General features: G+C 28.8%; 3 protein-coding genes and 1 long non-coding RNA gene across 4 annotated transcripts; all 4 read left to right on the top strand.

Moving 5' to 3' along the window:
* The first annotated feature begins 5,227 nt into the window (after window positions 1-5,227).
* LOC132929112 (uncharacterized) lies at window positions 5,228-11,366 on the top strand. The gene is made up of 3 exons (XR_009662084.1): window positions 5,228-5,523; window positions 5,679-5,962; window positions 11,200-11,366. It is a non-coding gene; the product is annotated as an uncharacterized LOC132929112 (long non-coding RNA).
* LOC132929110 (large ribosomal subunit protein bL21m) lies at window positions 6,579-7,516 on the top strand. The gene has a single exon (XM_060994218.1). The coding sequence runs from the start codon at window positions 6,786-6,788 to the stop codon at window positions 7,368-7,370; it is 585 nt and encodes a 194-aa protein (XP_060850201.1). The 5' UTR covers window positions 6,579-6,785; the 3' UTR covers window positions 7,371-7,516.
* Window positions 7,793-8,205, top strand: LOC132929111 (cytochrome c oxidase assembly protein COX19). The gene has a single exon (XM_060994219.1). The coding sequence runs from the start codon at window positions 7,933-7,935 to the stop codon at window positions 8,203-8,205; it is 273 nt and encodes a 90-aa protein (XP_060850202.1). The 5' UTR covers window positions 7,793-7,932.
* On the top strand, window positions 8,208-9,261 carry LOC132929109 (phosphopantothenoylcysteine decarboxylase). The gene is made up of 2 exons (XM_060994216.1): window positions 8,208-8,729; window positions 9,121-9,261. The coding sequence occupies exons 1-2, from the start codon at window positions 8,208-8,210 to the stop codon at window positions 9,187-9,189; spliced, it is 591 nt and encodes a 196-aa protein (XP_060850199.1). The 3' UTR covers window positions 9,190-9,261.
* Window positions 11,367-12,401: the final 1,035 nt, after the last annotated feature.

Raw genomic sequence — 12,401 nt, 5'->3', positions numbered from 1 at the left:
TAGTTTAAGATACAATTTAAATTTTTTCCCAAGTACTTATTTCCAGTTATTTTTAGATACCGCTTGAAGTCATAATATCTTTAGTGTGTTCAAACTCTAGTAAGAACTAAGAATTAATTGTAGAAATAATACGATCATATACTGGCCATGGTTTTGATAATATTGTTTTAGATTGATTTAATTATTGTCACAGCTTGTGTTTGAGTTTCCTTCAAAACAGAAATAATTACATGTGTAGGAAGATGCTTGATAAAAATTTAGATAAACGACGACGTCGCTCAAAAAATCGTTTTCAATCATCTGAATATATAAAGTACAAAATAGTATTTCTTTGATTTGCCGACAATCGTTTTAAATCGTGTTACTAAAAAAGTAAAATTTTCTCATTCGTTTACACCGATATTTTGCAACCGAAGACTTTATAGAAGCGCAAATCTTATTGATAACGCCCTTTGATCAGCAAAGCAATCTGTCATTATTTGACCAGACGCCCACTCGTCATCGTCATTGCGTTTGTAAAACCGTATCGAGATCATGAGTTACCGAGTCCGAGTGCAAAGATGAGTGCAAGTTCTCCATACTGAATAAGAGCCTCTTATAGTCCATTGAATTAGCATTTTATCAACTCAAATATTTAAATAAATATTATGTAACTACACAGCAATAATGACAATGTTATTAATAATGATATTAAAATAAAATTAAACACAATATTTTTTCGGTACCTAAAGGTTAAAATTTATTTTATTGAAATACACTATAGTGAATAACTATTACTATTATATTTATGTATATTCACTTAATTTATAGATAAAATAAAATATTTTAAGAATAGGTATTAAAAAATGTACATGCACAAAAGCATTTTGAAGATGTATGCAAGAATTACATATAGGTAGGTATAGGTAGGTACCTCTATTGTGCTATAATTTTACTTCAGATAATTTATGCGAATTTTCGGTGTAAATTAAAAAAAACATATACCCTATATAATGGAAAAGCGGATTTTAGATGGTACACACTACACGTTGTCAATATTGCATAAAGAACACTCGTATAAACAACTTATGTATTGTAAGGGTCTTTGCGCGTTATATGGAATTCCATATTAACATAAGAATTGAATTTGCTCTCTATAATAGCTATGTACACCAAAAATTTGGATTGAGATTGCGTGATTCTGTAACTGACGTTTGTGAAACATAATATATAATGGTATAGGTTATTGAAAGTATTCAACATACATAACTATCATTGTTAAAATTGTAATTGATAAAGTTAATAGAAAATGTATAGAACGCGACTTATTAAATAAGTTGTATTATATCATTTAAGTTAGTATAAAATTATAAAATAATATGATATTAAAACAAATATAAAATCGTTAGTTTTTACAATGAAAACATCTTCTTGATGACATCAAGAAAAAACATTGTTATCCATTTAAAGTATCTTCAAATTTCTACAACAAAATATATTCTGTCAATAATTGTTAATATTATTTATTTTCCTTTTCAAACCTATATAGGCGTATTGGATAGGCAAAATAGGTGCATTACTGTGAAGAAGACTGTTTTAAATAAATAATCATAATATATTATATACATAATAATAAAACATACAATAATATTATAAATTCTAATATTTCATGGTCATCAGTTTCACTTAATTAATTAATAATTTGTACCAAATCTTGCACACGTTATATTCCTGAGACTCGGCGAGTGTTTATATTTGTTTTAATCTCTATAGGTTGCTATTTAGAGATACTTGCTCATAAAAGTATTTCATTTTGGCTCACGAAAATCGAACATCCGTTTATAATATGGATTATAGAGAGTTGCCGTTGGTTACAGAAATAAGATTTTTATATAGTTTAAATACGTGTATATACATACAAAAAAATGGGCAAGTGAATACTACTCTGATGTACAGTAGATGTCAAGTGAGTCACTGACCACTGTAATGGATATTTAATTTGATCTCGATGATATATCATTGTATACAAAAACGATTCTGAGCAGTCTGTCAGCTTATATCAGTTTATTTCGTAATGTATTTTTTTTTAGTATTAAAATCTTTTTTGCTATTAGTATAATGGTAGGTTGATTTAATTTTTTCTGAAAACATTTCATTTATTTTATTATTAATATTTAATTATTATAATACCAAAACATTTTTAATCTAGACCACCTCCCTAAAGTACCAACTAGATTTAATCTTGCACCAGAAACTACCCCCAAAGTTGAGAATCTAAGCATTTTTTCAACTAGGTTTTTATCATGTATACAAAAAAAATACACACGACTGTATTAATATGACGATCTTAATATTTATTCCTCTCCTCATAGTTTAAAAATAATTAATCACAAATTATCTACTTAAGTGATCTAAGCCATTCTTAAAATTTGAGTGGAAGATTTTTTAAGGGAAATACATTTTTATTTATATATTTATATAGTTATATTTTTACATATTGTATAGGCAGGTAGTTAAAAACTTAAACAATGTTAATGAAATCACTATACTTATACCTTTTTAAATATTTTTTAATAATACTGTATTTTAAAAATGTTGTAAAGCATAATATATATGAGCTTCTAAAGCAAAAAAATAGGCACCTATACATTGTATGTCACTGTCCAACTAATAATTTATAAGAAAAGTAACATAATAATATGACTTATAAGTCAGCATAAGACAATATTGCTGTCAAAAAGATAAAATATTAATACTGCCAATCATACTAAATACTATTTAGTAAATAGTATATACAATATACGCCTCAAAATACGGGTTCAGTCGATATTGTAAAATAAAATAATAATAATATAATGTGCCTAATTTAATTTGGGCACCTACCTAGTTGGTCCACATTTTTCGTACAATATTGCAAGAAAGTAAGATCAACAGTAATAATAGATCATAAAATACTTTATTGTATATATCAAATAAATATATTAAAATAAACAGGTTCAAAAGTAATAGTAATGGAAAGTAACGTGAAAATAGTTTTAAAATATAAAATCATACATTTAACTGACTTGGTGGTGTGTTTTGGACAATTTGATATATCTAGTCTTGATCTAAAATGAAAACTTGCGTGTTTTCCTATAGAACTAGTTATAATTTTATAAATAATAGTTATTTTTTTTTTTTTTTTTTTTTTTAATTATTGATTTAGATGATTTCTAATTATATCGATACATAATATATTATGTAGAATATTAAAAATATAATATTTATTTAGGATAAATCACCTTATGATATTTAATATCAACAAGAGAATATGAGGGGATACAAAAAAAAAGAGTCACGGTGGAAAAAGTAGAATTTGATTTATTTGTAACGGTTTGTAATCTACTTATCAGTTTTATTTATTCAAAAAACGAAATAAATCCAATACAAATTTTGGATATTAATGATCTTGAAACTAATTTACATAAAACCAATTTTTGTTATTAAAAATGAATACTTTTGGCTACACAAATAAAAGCAGGGTTTGATTCTATATACAACAACATATATAACATAGTATAGGTAGCGGTGACAGTGTGCAATGAATTTACATTGTTTTCCGATTCGTTCACATTTTTATGCTTTTTAGTGTTACACAGTTACAAATAAATACAAAATACAAAACGGAATTGAGTTCCTTTAATTACGGACTTGAGGCTTCATTTATCTGATAATCCAGATTTTCAAAAATTGAGTGATATCAAACAAGCCTAAGGTTTATATTAAATTGTATAATTTCTATTGTTATTATTATTATACCTATGACCGATTAAATTGATTAAAATAAATACCAATTATTTCTCATTTATATCCATTAAACTTATTTCATAATTTCTTATTTATTCTGTGTGAAAATGGGCTGTGTCAATTTATGGTTGGGGAGATAGGTTAATCAAGCGTGAATCCGTGAGAGTGCGAGTGATACAACGTTGAAAAATAACGCTTTAAAATAGTACCGAATGATGGATCTATCCCACAAAATAAAAACTAGAATTCCTCAAGGATCTGTACTAGGACCAACCCTTTTTAATATAATATACAAGGTAATATACTGTCATGATATCCCTGAATTTCCAGACTTCTTGTAGATATTGTTTGTTGATGACATAACAATCTCACCTAAGACAATTCCATGTAATTATATCAACATAAAAACTCCCAATCGTCTTCAACTAGAAACTAAACAGTAACCCTACTGTTCACTTTAAAAACATATAGTGATCCCCAACAAATTTTCGTAGAAAACTAAGCAATAAAATGGCAAAAGAAAGATGATTTAGTAAAGTATATAGGTGTTTTTATAGTTAAAAAATTTAACTGATAAAAATCCATATCAACAAAAAAAAAAACTCACGCAATAGTATACCAGAATAAAACTGTCTACTCATTTATAGTATACGCCTCAATAATTTGATGATAATCACCTATGCAGATATGTTTACCCGGTATATGGGCGTCAACTTCTTCCAGAATAATCAAAAAATTTCAAACCATCAAAAATAAGTAAAAACTATACGGATAAGAATAAAGACGCTACGGTTCGCAAGAATACAAAATATATAACAATACAAAAGTACCCATTTACTCAAAATTTCAAACATCAGAAAGTGCCTGATTCTACAAATTAGTATTAAAAAAAAAAAAAAAAAAAAAAGCCGATGCCTGTGAGAGACAACTAGATTAGCTGCCACAAGATGAATTCGATGGCAGTATGGCACTGATAACTCTTACGACGATGAATGATGATCAACGACTAATACTTAACGCACAAATTTTATATTCTATATTATTTAATCGAATATTTTATACTCTATTTTTAACTTATTGAACACACCTTTTTTAAAATAATGAATATTATAATTTATATAGTGGCTTTTATTCTACCTAGTTAGTAGGTAGTAAAGTTTTAAACAATATTTATAAATAAATAAAAACAAGAATAATACCAAAGATATTCTTGGAATCGAGCTAGATAAGTCCGAGGTTCGTCGTATAAAATGCAGAGGACGGTCGTACAATCGTGCGCTTTTGATCCCTGGACAGTATTAGTTATATTATGTATAACGTTAGCAACGCGCTTTTCGTACCTATGCATGGCATTGTATTAAATCGTAGCGATATACGCTTCACTTTGTTATTGCATTTACGTGGTAATAATATACTAGGTATTTACGTATTATCATAATAAATGCCTTTAAATCGATAGAATAATGATTTATTTCACTATCACGCGCAAATTTCAGTCAGCACCTACCTATCTAATAAACGCGCTATTAAAAAAAATATTAAAACGACTTGTCGACTCTGGTATACGTATACCTAACAAAAACCAACTACTAAGTAAGTATAAGCAAATGTAATAATATACCCACAAATGGCCATGAAGTGCTCGAAATCTAAGACTACGATCGACGTGTTTAACCTCAACAGAGGTTAAAATACCATTCAATGAATCGTTCGGCGTGGGAATAAGCGTCAACACACGCGTACATCGATCATTACTATGTAGGTATTTGAAGAAAAAAAACTTTATGTTTGATCAACAGTATTATGATTTAATGTGATGATTTTATCACAGTTCATTAGAAGCGCAATAACATAATAATAATTAATGGGCAATTATAATAATAATATTATATTATAATTATCGCGTTCTATAGCAGGCCCCGTTTTAAGAACCATTGACGCGCGGCAAGTCGGCGGGCGGTCGCGAGTCACGCGCTAGACGTTCGCTGCTCAGGTGTTGGGTTTGGGACTTGGCAGTAGTTGTCGTTGGGACTGTTGGGTCATAGTCGTCACCCGTCACCGCAGAGACATCGATACTACGAGAGCGGATCATGTCTGGAGCTGAATCGACCGAAAGTCAGCGCCCCAAGGTCGTATACGTGTTCAGCGGCAAGCGGAAATGCGGAAAAGATTACATCACGGACGCGATCCACGAAAGGTGACGACCGATATATTATTATTAATCGATGGCATTATTAAACGTAGACGGCCTACTTACTACTGCTCACCGTCAGAGGTGTGACGTCGTGCCCTTTAACTAACCGCGCGAGATTCGACGACGGAAAATTTGATAAAATAATTTACCCGTAAGATAGCGTGTCCACGTCTCGTCGCTCGAGTTAAATATCTTAAGGGTTTTAAGTGGCGATTTAGGCGATTTCGATGTCATGGCGCTCTAGAATTTCGTACGTGAACATTACTCGTTGAACATTTGAATAGGTGTTGTTATTAAGATTTGAGATATGTTATTAGAATGTTGTTGTTATAATCGTATCGGTTACCCCCTCCGCCCATCACACACCGACGTGTTGACAGTCTGGCCACCACCTCTGTAATAAAAGTTGTATTGACATTGAATTCGATTCCTTATAAATTAAAAATAATATTAAAGTTACTCTTTAACACTACGCCCTTACCTGACAAATTTTTGATTTACGTTACAATACTATTGTGTTTACTGATAATATATTTTTATTACGATTTTTTGTTCAAAAATATTTATCATTATAAAAAAAAATGTTAACATCTTATCGTACTTATAGATAATACATTCTGAATTTGTAAGGTTATGTACTCGAAAATCCCAATATTTAAACTTTAGTGTTAATAGTTATTAGTTAATAGTGTTAATACATAATATTATATTAATTATTTTATATCATATCGAGTCCAGTTCGATATTACAATATTTTTCTATGTAATTAATTATCGTCTGGTCTGTTACTAAATTTGCTAGCGTGTAAACCTATTTGGTAGCTATAATGTTGTGCAATAAAATACTGAATCTGGCAAGCAAAACTGTTCAAATCGTACCCAAAAACCGAATAGCTGCTGCTGCGTCGAGTCTAAAAGTACGGTCGTTTTCGACCCCAGTCGGTCAAGAATATGTTGTGGACAATACGATTGCACACAAAACGTTTTCTGACGGCATAATACAAACCGTCAACGAAGCCGTAAAAAACAATAACCGATTGTTTGCAGTCGTACACATATGTGGTAAGCAGTTCAAAGTTACTGACAACGACCTGGTGCTCATAGATGGTTACTGGCCGCCAAGTGTCGGAGATCGTATTAAATTGCAGAAAGTTCTATTGGTTGGTGGCAAAGACTTCACGCTAATCGGCAGGCCCGTTTTAGACCCAGAAACTGTGGAAGTCACTGCGACGGTCGTTGATAAAGACCTGTCTCACACTAGAACTAACTTCGAACGTATCAAACGTAAACAATACATGAGAATCAACTTTGTACGAAAAGAAATTACAATGCTCCGGATCAACTCTGTACTTATAACACAAAATATTGATAATAGAAAAGATGTTCAGGAAATGGGAAGACGTACAATGTAAACACAGTTTAGATTTTATACTGTACAAATTGATCGTAGTTAAGATATACCTTTATTTAATAAAATATGATATACATAGACTGTTTTATAACTAATCAATGTTTTGTATGAATAATAATTGGTTAAATATATTTAATTTAAATTTAACCATTGTTTAAGGGTTATCCTATATTCCTATATTTATTAAGAACTGAGTTTATAACTTACAAGCTCAATGAAAAAAAATTGTAAATTTTTACATTTATTTTCATAATAAAGTTCCATTACAGCATTTAATACTATAATAGACTATTAATTTATTATAGTATGAAGTTAGAAGTTAGTAAAAAACTGAAAAAGATATCGTTATCATAATTGTTCTTATCACATATATTTATTCGTTCTGTGCATAGAATAATATTACTGATAGCTGGTTAAATATTAGTCAGCAAGTTAACCACTTTTAAATATATTCTTTTTGTGTCGGTGATATTAGCAATTTGAAATTTTGAAGTATTATAATATTTTATTGTTTACAGTTTTTTACTTATAATCTCCTTAATATTTATTGCATTTCCATATAAATGTCTTCTGCAACTTTTGGTCAAAAAAGTTTTCAGCCAACACCTCCTGAAAAGGGTAGTTTTCCATTAGATCACCAAGGCCAATGTAAAAAAACTGCTTACAAGTATATGTTTTGTTTGAGTGTTAGCAACGGGGACAACTCACAGTGTCGTCAAGAGGCCAAAGACTATTTGGATTGCCGTATGCATAATGATTTGATGGCAAAAGAAGAATGGACTAAGCTTGGATTAGCTGACGTTGAAAGTACCAAGAATAATAATACAACTCAATAATCATGCCACATGTTCTGATTGCTTGCAGTGCTAGTGTTGCTGCAATCAAAATACCAGATATTATTTCTCAACTCGTTCAAAAGAATATTAGCACAACATTAGTCGTTACAGAAGCTAGTAAACATTTTTTAGATGTCGAGAAAATTAGAAATGATTTAAAAATTGATGTTTATACAGATCAAAATGAATGGGATGCTTGGAAAACTCGAGGAGATCCCGTATTGCATATTGAACTTTCCAAAAAAGCGGATTTATTGGTACTTGCTCCTTTGAGTGCTAATACTATGGCTAAAGTGAGTGCAGGAATTTGTGACAATTTATTAACATGCATTGTTAGAGCTTGGAATGTTTCAAAACCAGTATTGTTTTGTCCATCAATGAATACTCAAATGTGGAATCACCCAGTTACTAAAGATCAAGTGAATAAACTGCAGTCATGGGGATATTGCCTAATTCCTCCAATTATTAAGACGTTGATGTGTGGTGATCATGGTATTGGTGCAATGGCCGAAGTTGAAACTATTGTAAATCAAATTTTGGAAAAACTTAATAATTTGTAGAATAATTTTTAAAACTAATTTTTGTTTTTATTTATAAATAGGTAATTTTTAATTTATTAAATAAAAGTTCTAAATAAAATATTATGTTGAATACTTTTTTTTATTATTATAGTATTACAGTAGCGTAACTGGATCAATTTAGGCGGGGGGAGGGGGCTATTTAAGGATTGTTAATACCACAAAATATCGTAAGGAATAACTGTGATTAATACATCACCAATATAAAATTCCAAGGGGGACCATACACTAATGCCCCCCTTCAGCTACGTCACTGGCCACTGTGCTATGATAAATTTTATGTTTATGATGGTTTAATGTAAATAATTTATAAATTATATAAACTTAACTATTGTAGAATTGGATCAGAAAAATGTGTGATAATTCGCCTTTCGGGCCCCATAAAAAAGCACTGGGCTCAAACTAAATCACTCCAATTGGATGAACTTCTCAGTGATGGTGAAATGAAGGAACAACATAGAAAGGCAATGATTGAATGGAGTGAAAATATACGCACAAATGATCATGGTTATTTTTGTCGTATGGCAATAGATATGTATGATCAAAGTTAGTATATTTACATAACTCAATTATAATACCAAAAGTATTATTTTCTTAAAATCAAATTTATATAATTTTAGATCACTCAAAAGATATCTGGATTGTGAGTGATGCTAGAAGAAAGACTGATATTGAATGGTTCAAATCAAGTTTTGATAATTTAAAACTGATCAGAATCACTGCAGATGAATGCACAAGAAAAGAAAGAGGATGGAACTTTTTACATGGTATTTACATTAGACTGAATTTTGTAAAAAATAATCTCCTGTTTAATTTTTTTCTGATTAATAACTAATAATTTTAATAATATATTGGTATAAAGATAGATACTATTGCTATAGACAACAGAAGGATGCTGATTAAGGGATTTTTTCACTGCTGAGTGCTGAGTATTTTTTCTGAAATACTCACCTCTGTGGTTCTGCTGAGCATGGGTGTAACTAGGATTTAATAGTTACAGGGGCTAGAGTCCTAGAAAACCAAAGTTAAAAATAATTTAAAGGCTAATTGAGGCTAAAAAGTAAAACCTTATAGGGGGGGCTAAATACAAATACAGGTGGTTAAGTTCCCCCTATACCCCCCTAGTTATGCCTTTACTGTTGAGTTAGGTATCTTATTTGACTTTTTTAATATTCCTAAATGATAAAATTAAGTTGTATTGTACAACATTATTAAATTAAAAAATAATTTCTAATTTTTAATGTATATCGCCAAACGTTACTAAACACAGATAGTTATTGTGTATTATAATAAGTTCCTAAGTACCTAGTTGAAATACTTTATAAGTTAATTTACAAATTACCTTTATGTAGTATTGAGATAACAATTAATATGACACAATTGTCAGTTATATTGTTATAATTTAAAACTATTTAGCTTATGATAAATTGATTAAAGATTTTGGTAAAATAAATTAAATTGATGATTTAAATGATTACATATAGATAATTAATTTTACATAAAATATTATTAATACCAGTAAATTATAATATATTGGTTATTAATAATAGTTGGAAAGGATCAGGGGATAATCAAATATTATCAGTGAATGCTATACTGTTTTATAGTTGATAGCTTTTGAAGAGCAAATATGCAATTGATTATGAACGTATAGATATGCGCACAGGGTGTTGAGTGTGCTTGCATATCCTCGACATTATGTAAATGGAGCCCTAAAATTGAAATCCGAGAGCAAGGAGCCTATATTAAAATGTATGTTACTAGAATAAGCTGTAATTTTTTCTAAAATTTGTGGTAAATTCTAAAACATTTTAAATTTACGTGGAAAAACTTATTATGATAGAACAGCCAGATGATATATAAAAGTAGTAACAATAAATAAAAATAAAAATTATCTTAGAAATAGATACCAGAAGGATAGGCATTAAAGAAATCCCAAATACATTGTAGGCACTCACTGAAATTCAAGTCTGCACATGCTTATTTACATAGATAACAAAATTGTTAATTTCCATTTGGGATTTGGGTAATAACTTAATCATTTATATCTATACACTTTAAAAGGTACAGTTTAAAATTTAATAAAAGTAGTTTTCCTAACACAGTTACTTATATTTACATTTTTAGTTATAAAAAAAATATTAATTTTGATACTTACTTAGGTAGTAGGTGTGTTTCTTATTTTTATTAAGCTATTTATAGTCAATAAATCAAAATATATTTGAGAATTTTGTTTGACTAAAAGTTGTATAACAATGTCCAAAGGTACCTTAATAATTTGTAATTAGGTATTTAAGTACCAAGGTTAAATATAAAATAAGTATCTAAATATCTAGCATGTTTAAAGAAAACAAAATTTTTTTTTAAAATTTTTATATTATTGATATGTATATAATAAATGTGTATTGGTTTTTAGGTGTTGACAATGCAGCATCAGAATGTGATTTGGATGACTATTTAGAATGGGATTGGATTGTTGAAAATAACAAATTTAATGATTGCAATGAATTTATAAATAAAATTGTGAATCATGCACTATCAGTTCAATGATATTTATTATATTATGTACCTACAAATATTGTATGCACTGGTTTCTATATCTTATAAGCTCATATATATAAAAGAAAAATACATTTATTTATTTATTTTTATAATACATGGGAAGTTATACGATACATCACTATAATTGTTCTATTAATATGGGTCTGAACTTAATACAAATACAAATTTTAATATATATTATAAATGTGTATTGCTCAACACTATATATTGTACAAATACTAAATACAATACTATATATCACTACAAATGTTATGTCTTTTAATTTATTTATTAATTAGGTATTCAAAATGATCCTATTATCTTAATCATGAATAAACACGACACTCTAAATGTTATTATTAAATTTTTATAACATAAAATAGATAAAATTAAATTTTACCAGAGACAACTAGGTACAGACAAGCTTCAACTATAGCAAATAATATTTCCTTTGTAAGTATATACAGTTGTAGGGTAAACAACAATTAACATTATGATAAGGTGTTTTGTCCTTCTGACAATCTGACCCTCCCCCATAATAATTTCAATAAGTAACAACACACATTTCTATAGGTATATAAAAAACATTTCTGTTTATTGTAAATATTCAAATAAATTCAAAATGTGTGAATGAAAATTTATGAAATTAATTGATTAACTTTAAATTAACCAAAAAACTTGTTCTGGCCTAACTACATTCTTTTATGGGGATTATGTGGTTGATGGAAGTATAGATCACCCTTGGTATTTTTATTTTTTTACTGATATAGCCATATATATATATATATATAGGTTATAGGTATAAATGTATAATATTGTTTTATATAATATATCCGGCTAAAGCGTTTAAACATATTTCAGTAAACTAAGTTTTGCCTTCCCTCACATGTTTATATAAGTATACCGTATTTCTATATACTATTTCTATAGTATAATTATTATATAAATTATAATGCAATGTACGAGTGTCGAGTACCTACTTAAACGTACATATTTTTACCGTTACCCTAAAAATGTCAGGTCGAGCTTGGACTCGACCAGCTAGTCTATTTTAATTATAAAATTCTATAATTTCTA

The sequence above is a fragment of the Rhopalosiphum padi genome, chromosome 4, assembly GCF_020882245.1.
Source record: "Rhopalosiphum padi isolate XX-2018 chromosome 4, ASM2088224v1, whole genome shotgun sequence".
Taxonomy (NCBI): domain Eukaryota; kingdom Metazoa; phylum Arthropoda; class Insecta; order Hemiptera; family Aphididae; genus Rhopalosiphum; species Rhopalosiphum padi.
Note: the sequence above shows the minus strand (reverse complement) of the source record. Positions and strands in the feature narration are given on the sequence as shown.